This window comes from Euleptes europaea, chromosome 8 (genome assembly GCF_029931775.1).
Source record: "Euleptes europaea isolate rEulEur1 chromosome 8, rEulEur1.hap1, whole genome shotgun sequence".
Classification (NCBI taxonomy): domain Eukaryota; kingdom Metazoa; phylum Chordata; class Lepidosauria; order Squamata; family Sphaerodactylidae; genus Euleptes; species Euleptes europaea.
The window spans coordinates 98,866,191-98,875,700 of NC_079319.1; the positions used below are offsets into that span (position 1 = coordinate 98,866,191).

The following is a 9,510-nucleotide window of genomic DNA, read 5'->3' on the forward strand; positions in this document are numbered from 1 at the left end:
AAAGACCTCTGCCTGAGACCCTGGAGAGCTACCGCCAGTCTGAGTAGACAATACTGACTTTGATGGACCAACGGTCTGATATCGTTGGTTGATATCATATACATTGGAAGTGTCTCTTCCCTCACAAAGAGAATAATTCAAACAGATAACAAGCCGAACTGCTAGCAAAAGAATTAACAACAAGAGAAAGAGCAAAAAGCAAAAGAAGGAACGGCAAAGGACACCCTCCGAAACAAGGAGAATCAGAGGAAAAGCAAAAGCAAAAGGATTCAGTACTGGAAGAAGTACTAGAAGAAGCTAAGATACCCCCTGAGCAAGAAGAAGAAGAACACTTGGAGAAAGAAGACAAACTTGAAGAAGTCACTGCATATTGAGCTCAAAAACCCAAAATGGAGAAACTAAAGATTATTTTATTAAACATTAATGGGCTAAATTTGATGATTAAGTGTTAAGTAAACTTTTCATGCAATAGAGAAATTGAGAGCACATATTGTATGTCTACAAGAAACACATGTAAAGAAGAAACATGAACATATTTTAGCTAAAATGAAACTTAGACAGTTATATTCATCTTTGTCCAAGGAAAAAAAAAAGAGGTGTGGCAATCTACGTGAAATCCCACAAATAAAGGCATTGGACAAAGTTAAAGATACAGATGGAAGATTGATCCTAAAACTACAGGGATATGAGGGAAAGGTTTTTACCATTGCAGTAATATATGCCCCCAGTAACGCGAGAGAAAAATTATTTGAGAAGCTGTTTCAAACAATTCGAGATTTTCAACAAAGAGAAGCAATAATTCTAAGGGGACATAAATGGAGTTTTGGACCTCAAACAGGATAGATCTACAAATCATAAAGGAGGTAACTACCAAAGAATGTCTTATACTGTTTGGAACTGATGCATTTGCAAGATGCTTGAAGAAGCAAGCACCCAAGTACCAAGGACTATACTTTTTTGGGGGGAGCGGGGGTAGACATAGCTCATTTTCAAGGATAGATATGTGCTGGATATCCAAGACATTGATGAACAGTCTTGAAAGTGTTGAAATCTTACCAAAAACATTTGCAGATCACAATCTACTGGAAGTGGTGTGGACATATAGAAAACAGGGTATCAGAAGAGGGAGACTTAATGACAATTTGCTTCAACAAGAAGTAATAGTTAAAAAAATGCTGGAAAAGTTAAAAGAATTCTTTATTGTAAATAATACTCCTGAAGTTTCCAGTGCCACAATTTGGGACACTAGTAAAGCCTTTATGAGGGTCAGATTAATAGCAATAAACGCTAGTAAGAAGAAAGAAGTTAATAGAGAATATCAAGAGCTTTGAGGAACAGCACCAAAAACACACCCAAGAAAAGTATGATGAAGGAAATTAAGAAGGCAAAAATGTTGGATTTGTTAGATACAGAGGTGAGAGATTTTTAAAGTGGATTCAAAGCATATACACAAAACAAAATGCAAGGATATTGATAAATGGAAAATTAATGGAAGGATTACAGATAGACAAAAGGTACAAGACAAGGATGTCCCTTTGTCACCCTTGTTGTTTAATGTCATTGGAAGTGCTGGCAGACATCATAAGACAAGATCCAAGAAAGTTCCTTTTTATGCATCCCATAGTGCAACATCAATCTGAATAAAGTACTTGGTTTTAATTGTGGATTCACTTACGGAAATTGGTGGGATTCAAGGTTCAGTCAGGGAATTTTCAATAGAAATTAAGGCAGAGGAGGGTTGTGGCACACTGCCTCTGCTCTCCCTGCTGTCGTATAACTCTGCTGTTGGGAAATGGAATGAATTGGCAAATGTTAAGAGCGAAACAGTCATCTTAAATCAAAATATATCATCACACAGACATTTTACTGTTAATGTATAATAAGAAGAATGTATTGCTGGATTTGTAAACTATATGATATGATGTGATAATATAGAGCATATTTGGCTGGAAAGCGCACACCATTGTAAGCCTCTTCATTCCTATTCCATATGAATGTTTGTGTTTTAAGTCTTATGAACATATTTAAAGTAACATCTTTAACAAAGCTAGAACAGAACCTGGCCCCACTGAACATTAATCAGAGTACACCCTGTATATTTTAGCATTGTATATCATATTTAATTTAGCATTGCATATCATAGTTAATTTAAACCAGACTTCAGATTGCCATGCAAATTGTTAAATGACTATTCCTGCTGAAATGCTTTAGATCTGAAGAATATTAATCTCATTCTGTGTGCACGGGTGATGTATGAGGAAATGATTATATATGAAGTTGTACAGGCCTGGTGTCATCCCTGTCTAGGTGATATAGTAATTATCACAAGGTTCATACCAGGCCTGCATCCTGGCCACCTACCAATTACAGCAGCCTCAGTGACTCACTGAACTTTCACCCTTCGCTGTCTGCCTGAACACAGAAACCCAAGAACAGCCATGCTAGTTCAGGTTTACGTTCCATCTAATCCAGCATCCTTCCTGTTTCACACAGTAGCCAACCAGATTTTCCCAGGAGGTTCTGCAACGCACAGAACGTTCAGCCCCAAGGCTCCTTCTTTTATTGCTTGTCTCCAGCACTAAGGGCTCAGAACGTTACTGCTTGGGCTGCTGAACAAGGAGCTTTTCATACTCCTGACGTGGCCACAATTCATGCCTAGGGGGGATTGTAGTTAGTTGAGCAGATCACAATTTTTGAAAATCTAGACTAGGGGTGTGCAAATCCCCCCCCCCCGGATTTAGGTATATTGGACCCAAAATATATTGGTACTCCTGATATTCCCAAATGTCAATCCTGATATGGTGTTCAGGAATCTGAATTTTTTTGGCCTCCATTATTCCCTATTGGGAAAATTTCCAGTTGGCTAGGGGGTTGTTTTTGAAAGGACGGGGCACCAAAATTGCAATGGAGCAGCAGGTGCCTGTTCTTTAAATAACCTTGAAATTTCAAGTAGACCGGACCACAGGGCCCAGTTCTATGGGCCCCTGAACAGAGTGCCCCCAGTCATCTTCCATTATTTCCTATGGAGGAACCCCCCCCCCCAACAAACAAACAAACCTCCAAGCTGCTTCCAGGCAAAAGCCACACCTGCAAGTAGCAATCACCTGTCAAGCCATGCCTCCCATGGAAAAACCAACACAATAAACTCCACAGAACCACTGCAGAACCCAGTAACCCCAATAGATAACAAACCAATGCGCTAAGCCAAACAGAACCAATGTCACAGCAGAGAATCTCTGTGGTGGAAACTGAAGGTGCGGGGGTGGGGTGGGGCTTTTGCAAACCCAGCAGAGCCAATGACAATGGGCACAAGCCCAGCAGAACCCAATACCTGGCAGGCCACAAACCCGTGAGATGTATCAGTCTCCTGGTATATGTTAAGTGTCAAGCTTCAGATATGGCTGACGGGTTGCATTGACCTTGGTGGTTGCAAGTTGCGCAGATATGCCAGCCATTAGCTGGTTCACAAGCTGATCAGCGAGAGGAGCCTTGCCACTGGTTTGCCAGGCTTGGGAGGACTTCTGTGTTCAATTTGATGTTCCCATTGGAAGATGTGCTTGAGTGTATTCTACTGTTGGCTGCTTATATTCTACTGTTGGCTTCTTGTAGATTAGAATTACACAACCATTTTGCTCCTCCCATAAAATGTTTTCTCTCTCTCAAAGACATCCAAGAGACATCTATAAAAAGCCCAATATGCTTTTCCTCCTGGCTGGAAAAAACAAGTTCCATTTACGGTGGAAGAAAAATTGCTGTATAAATCTAGCTTCTTTAAATTAGATCAGTCTTATTAAAGGTTGCCTTTGTAAGCTTGAAACCTAAAGGGCTGCAGCACTGTGCTTGGAATTTTAGTTCCCTGGGACACATCAGGACTTAATGTTTCCCTTCCGTTTTTCAGGAATTTATCAGTTCTATCAAAAGACCCTTCCCATCAGAATTTGAGCTAGTCGATTTTAAAGACAAAACAGAGGATACCAGGGTACAGATCAACAAATCTGTTTCCGACTTAACTGACGGCAAGTACATCTTAATCAATTGATCTGCTTAATGTTGCTGAAAAGAGAAGCTAATTCTTCCATGATTGTACTTTACATTTTTTAAATATATTTTGAAAAGCTTGTATCTTACTTGCCCTGAGAGTTAGGAAGCGCTATCAACTTCAAATTAAACTTCCCAATTAAAGCAATATATAAAATATTCCCAGCCAAACAAATTGCCACAGCAAAAACTCATATCCATATCATACTGAAATATTACTTTGCATGCTGTTGTTGTTAGAGTACGAGGCTGAAATCTCAGATCCCAAATCCCCATTCAGCCATGAAGCCCTGAGCCAGTCCACACTCACAGCCCAACCCGCCTACCTCACAAAGTAATTGTCCTGACCCATGGGGTGACGTCCCATCCCGATATTTACTAGGCAGACTTTGTTTATGGGGTGGTTTGCCAGTGCCTTCCCCAGACTTCTTGTGTCCAAGATTTGTCATATCTGAAATTTTTTTGTTAGAGGTTTTTTTACACTGTGCTGTTGATTGGCTGTGACTCATTGTAAGCCACCTTCTATTCTACTTTTTGGGAGACAGGTGGGGTAGAAGCGTTTAAAAATAAATACCAATAAATAAATACATGCCTGAACTGAAATTCTCTAGAGGAGTTTAACATTGCCTTTTTCTTATATGTATTTTAATTGGGGATAATATTTCAATGAAGTTCTCTTTCCATTGGGTCTACAGGTAAAATGGAGAACGTTTTGGTTGAGGGGTCTATCAATGACCAGACAAAGATCCTCCTGATAAATGCAGCCTATTTTACCACAAACTGGATGAAGAAATTTCCTGAGGAGCAAATCAAGGAATGTCCTTTCAGAATAAACAAGGTATGAAAGCATACAAGCCCTCCCACTAAAAACAATGGGATTTGCTAACATTTGCTGCTCATGAGATTATTGAAATGGGGTGGTGGTGGAAAAGTGCCATCAAGTCACAGCTGACGTATGGTGACCTTTTCAAGGCAAGGGACGTTTGGAGGTGGTTCTGCCATTGCCCGCCTCCGCGTGGGATGAGAGAGTTCTGGGAGAACTGTGAATAGCCCAAGGTCACCCAGCAGGCTTCATGTGGAGGAACAGGAAATCATACCCGGTTCTCCAGATTAGAGTCTGCCACTCTTAACCTCTACACCATGCTGGCTTTCATTAGTGGAATAGAATTTTAAAGTATGAAGCTAAAGTTTCCCCACATTTTGGTAGTCAAAATATAAATGTAATATTATATTGAAGGCTTTACTTCACCAATTTCCCCCTCCCTCTGTAGTCCTCAAAGCACTATTTTTATTTATTTATTTAGTGATATGATCCCAGTGGGGATCCAAAGCAGCTGACAATATCAGTTTCCACTCCTGTTTTTATCCTCACAACAGTCCCGTGAAGTAGGCTATACTGAAAGAGAGTGACTGTCTAAAGGTCAACGGACATTCAAATCTGAGACTTGCAGCTCCGAGTCCAGCCCTCTAACCCCTACATCATGTGGGTGTCAGGATCAGGCGTATTTCTTGCAACATACACGTGCCACGACAGGACAGTTTTGCTGGTAGCAGATTTCCCCAGGAAACTCTCTTAGGCCTCTAAAGCAGGCGTGGGGAACCTTTTTTCCGCCAAGGGCCATTTGGATATTTATAACATCATTCGCAGGTCATACAAAATTATCAACTTAAAAATTAGCCAACCAAGCCCCAAGCAGGCAGCTGCCCCAGATGCCCCCCCCCACGTGCGCACAGGCAAGCAAGCAGGCATCCAACCGGTGGTGCACTCGCCCACCTGGTGGCACAGGATGGTCTGTTGCACTAGCCCGGCGTAGCCATCCAGCCCCACACCGGAGTTGCTCCTGCTCCGCATGGTTGGGGCCGGATTCTACAGCCAGCTCCTGCTACCTCTGCCTGCAGGGATTAAATGAGGACACACTGGCTAAGATCTCCCCCCTGCCCATGCATTCTGTCCCTGCCCCTTTAACCCCTCCATTGTCACCACTTCCACCCCCAGCCCTCTTGTAGTACAGAGGGAATAAGTTTCTTCCCAGCCCGGGTGGGAAAGGGTAAACACAGTTTCTTGGGCGGTCCACAGCTAACGACTCTTCTGCAAGGGGGGGGAAGGTTCCTTTTCTCGGCAAAACAAACTTACATCCGCCTTGAATGGAGGCTATTCCTGTCCACGGGAGAGGGCGGATCGCCAGTCTTAGATCCTTCTGAGCTAGAGATCTGCCAGGACCCACGAAGGGCCAGACCAAATGATTTCGTGGGCCTTAAACGGCCCCCTGGCCTGACGTTCCCCATCCCTATTCTCAAGTATGAAGGTGGAGTGTGCTGAATGGGGAATCGTTAACAGTGCTTAATAACAAGGAAACTCTTTGTTCTTAACAGACTGAAACCAAACCAGTGCAGATGATGAACTTGGAAGCTACATTTTGCCTTGGTTACATAAATGATTTAAAAACCAAGATTCTGGAACTCCCCTGTCATAACAAGCACATGAACATGCTCATCTTACTACCTAAAGATATTGAGGATGATACTACTGGCTTGGAACAGGTAGAAAACACCATTAATTCATTCATTTATTGTTTTAACATTCAATGAAACTAAACTCCAGTGAAAATGTCTATTAAAAATGAAAATAAGCACATCATACAAAGAGCAGGAAAGAGAGAGATGTGTATCAAATTTTCAGCTAAAAGCCAGTTGGAAAATAAAAGTTTTATATCTTTGGCAGTTTTTCCTTTTCCTGTTCTGGCAGCTAATTCCAATGAATAGGAGCCACAAATAAAGAGGCCCTGGAAAGGTTCTGGGAAATGGGTGCCACCACCAATCATGCCTGCTGGTCAGAAATTAGTGAGCAAGTGGGTTCACACGGTCAGACCTAGTAGTCTTTCAGGTGTGTTGGTTATTAAAGGTGTGTTGGTCCCAGATTATTAAAGAGAGTTTAAAAGCCCCACAATCAGTCAGGCCTGCCAAGCCTCGGACCTGTGCAGTCACCAGGTATGACTTGTGGCTTGCCAGGTGCTTGCCAGCCCCACCGGCTTTGCCGTCCCAGCAGTCAGCAAAACCAGGAGACTTACTGAGTATCCCACAACCAATTCTCAACATTTCAAAAATGCCCACAGTCTCTACAAGGTCGAGGGCTCCTGTGTTACACAGTCATAGCTGAAGGAATATTAGTTTAGCAGAGCGCTCAAGACACATAACACAGCAGAGTCTATCTGGCTGGTGTGTGCTGCTGAGAAAAAAGTTACACGCGGAGCCTCTTTACCCTTGCAAACACTAATATGAATCCTTTATTGCAAGGAACTCCATTCTAGACAGGATAGAGACAGGAATCTAATCTAGTCTAACTAGCTAGGATGGACAGAGATGCAGGAGGCAGGTCTTGCCCTCATGGTGCCGAGAAGGAGAAGAGTGTGGAGAGAAGGTTGCAGCCGGAAGGAAAGAAGATTCCCTGAGAGTAGCCGTCTACTCATCAAAGGGATAGCGTGAGAATAGTAGAAAGGAAGGATGTTCCGGGTCCTGACCCTTCTATCTTTCTGACTCTCTATAGTCCTCCTCTGAAGTCAGGCTAAGAGACAGTGAAGAAGAAGAGTTGGTTTTTATATGCCGACTTTCTCTACCACTTAAGGAAGAATCAAACTGGCTTACAATCACCTTCCCTTCCCCTCCCCACAACAGACACCCTGTGAAATAGGTGGGGCTGAGAGAGCTCTTGATAGAACTGTGACTAGCCCAAGGTCACCCAGCTGGCTTTGTGTGTAGGAGTGGGGAAACCAACCCGGTTCACCAGATTAGCCTCCGCCGCTCATATGGAGTAGTGGGGAATCGAACCCGGTTCTCCAGATCAGAGTCCGCTACTCCAAACCACCGCTCTTAACCACTACACCATGCTCGCTCTCCAGCAAAATCCTTCACTTCCAACAATAGCTATGTATACAAACAAGATTAGGGTCTTAGATAACTATACTGTGCTTAACTGTCCAGACAACTGATGGCGGGGGGGGGGGGTCTTGCCCACTGTAGGGCCCAAGAGTACGGATATTCTAATCAACTTCCTTCCTTCCTTCCTTCCTCATGTTTTCAGCTCGAGAAGGAGCTCACTGCTGAGAAGCTGGTGCAATGGACCAATCCCAGTGTGATGGCCAATACGAAAGTGAACGTGTTTCTTCCTAAATTCCAGGTCAAAGGAGAGTATGATCTGAGGCCCGTCTTGGAGACCCTCGGCATGACCCACCCGTTCGATGAGGGTGTGTCTGATTTCTCTGAAATGTCAGAGGCCAAAGGGGTGGTTCTGTCGCAGGTCCTCCACAGAGTCTCACTGGACGTAGTTGAAGATGGGGCCGACTCCCGAGATGTGCCAGGATATCGGATCCTACAACACAAAGATGAATTTAAAGCTGACCATCCATTTATTTTCTTCTTTAGGCACAACAAAACTCGCAGTATTGTTTTTGCTGGCAGATTCTGTTCTCCGTAAACAGAACATGAGAAAAATCTAGATTCATAAATATATATATTACTTCCCTTTTTCTATAAACCTTTGAAACCCAAGTATCAACATAAGAGGTTTCCTAGTTCAAGCAGGATGTATGATTTCATGTTAAACTCTTATTCAAACTAGATATTCAAAGCAGATACGCTTACTTTTCATAGGGAGCATGGAAATTGTGTTTTGTACTATGACTTTAAAACAATGCAGCTAATTTTCCCCTCATCTAAGGTAATTGTTAGAATTTGGGGGGCTCCAAATGATTGCACTGGATCTAAAAAACAAACACACACCTATGTAGCTAGAACAATAGTAAGGTACTGAAGCCATTACTGGAATTGTACAAATCTTACATTGTTAGGATCAAACAAAACAAAGAGGAGAGCACAAATCATCTGGCAACTTGTAAAGGTAAATCCTGAGCTGGAGGCATGTAGGGAGAGAGGAGAGGGTTTAATCTTCCACTACTACATGGATTTGCGGAATCCATACCCCAGAACAGAAGCGTACCCCATGCTCCTATTAGCTTTGGAAGGAGAAAGGGACCTATCTTGCTCTTCTGTGTTTTCTCTCACAAGGCTAATAGGAATGTGTGTGTGTGTGTGTGTGTGATTTTAGTGAACAGGCTGGGTATTGAACTCTCTTTCCTTCCCCATGTGGCCTCACTGAATCAGGGCCTTTGTTTGCCACTTTCTGTCCTAATTTTGGTAGCCAAACCATACATAAGGGGATATGGCACTACCTATGATCTTCCTGATATGGGCAGTTGCCATTTTGTAGAAAGAGGGCAACACACATATTTCGTTACTTCAGTACTCATGACTGGATACCTAGATTTTTGAGAAGATGTGTTTGTGTGTAGTGAAGGAGGATAATACCTGCACTGGTTGATTCATACACAATGGCAACCTCAAGTATTGGGAGGATTCCAAGTAGTGCCATTTTTCCTTACACATTTTTGAGGGCCACAATTTTAAAGACTGCATAAG

General features: G+C 42.7%; 1 protein-coding gene across 1 annotated transcript in view; it reads left to right on the forward strand.

The window, feature by feature from the left end:
* The window catches only part of SERPINB5 (serpin family B member 5), a 38,706-nt gene extending 30,128 nt beyond the window's left edge, over window positions 1-8,578 (forward strand). The window contains exons 4-7 of the mRNA XM_056854866.1: window positions 3,899-4,016; window positions 4,734-4,876; window positions 6,412-6,579; window positions 8,117-8,578. Coding sequence (XP_056710844.1) covers window positions 3,899-4,016; window positions 4,734-4,876; window positions 6,412-6,579; window positions 8,117-8,509 — 822 coding nt within the window. The 3' untranslated portion in view covers window positions 8,510-8,578. The remainder of the gene's footprint in view (window positions 1-3,898; window positions 4,017-4,733; window positions 4,877-6,411; window positions 6,580-8,116) is intronic.
* The last annotated feature ends 932 nt before the right edge of the window (window positions 8,579-9,510 follow it).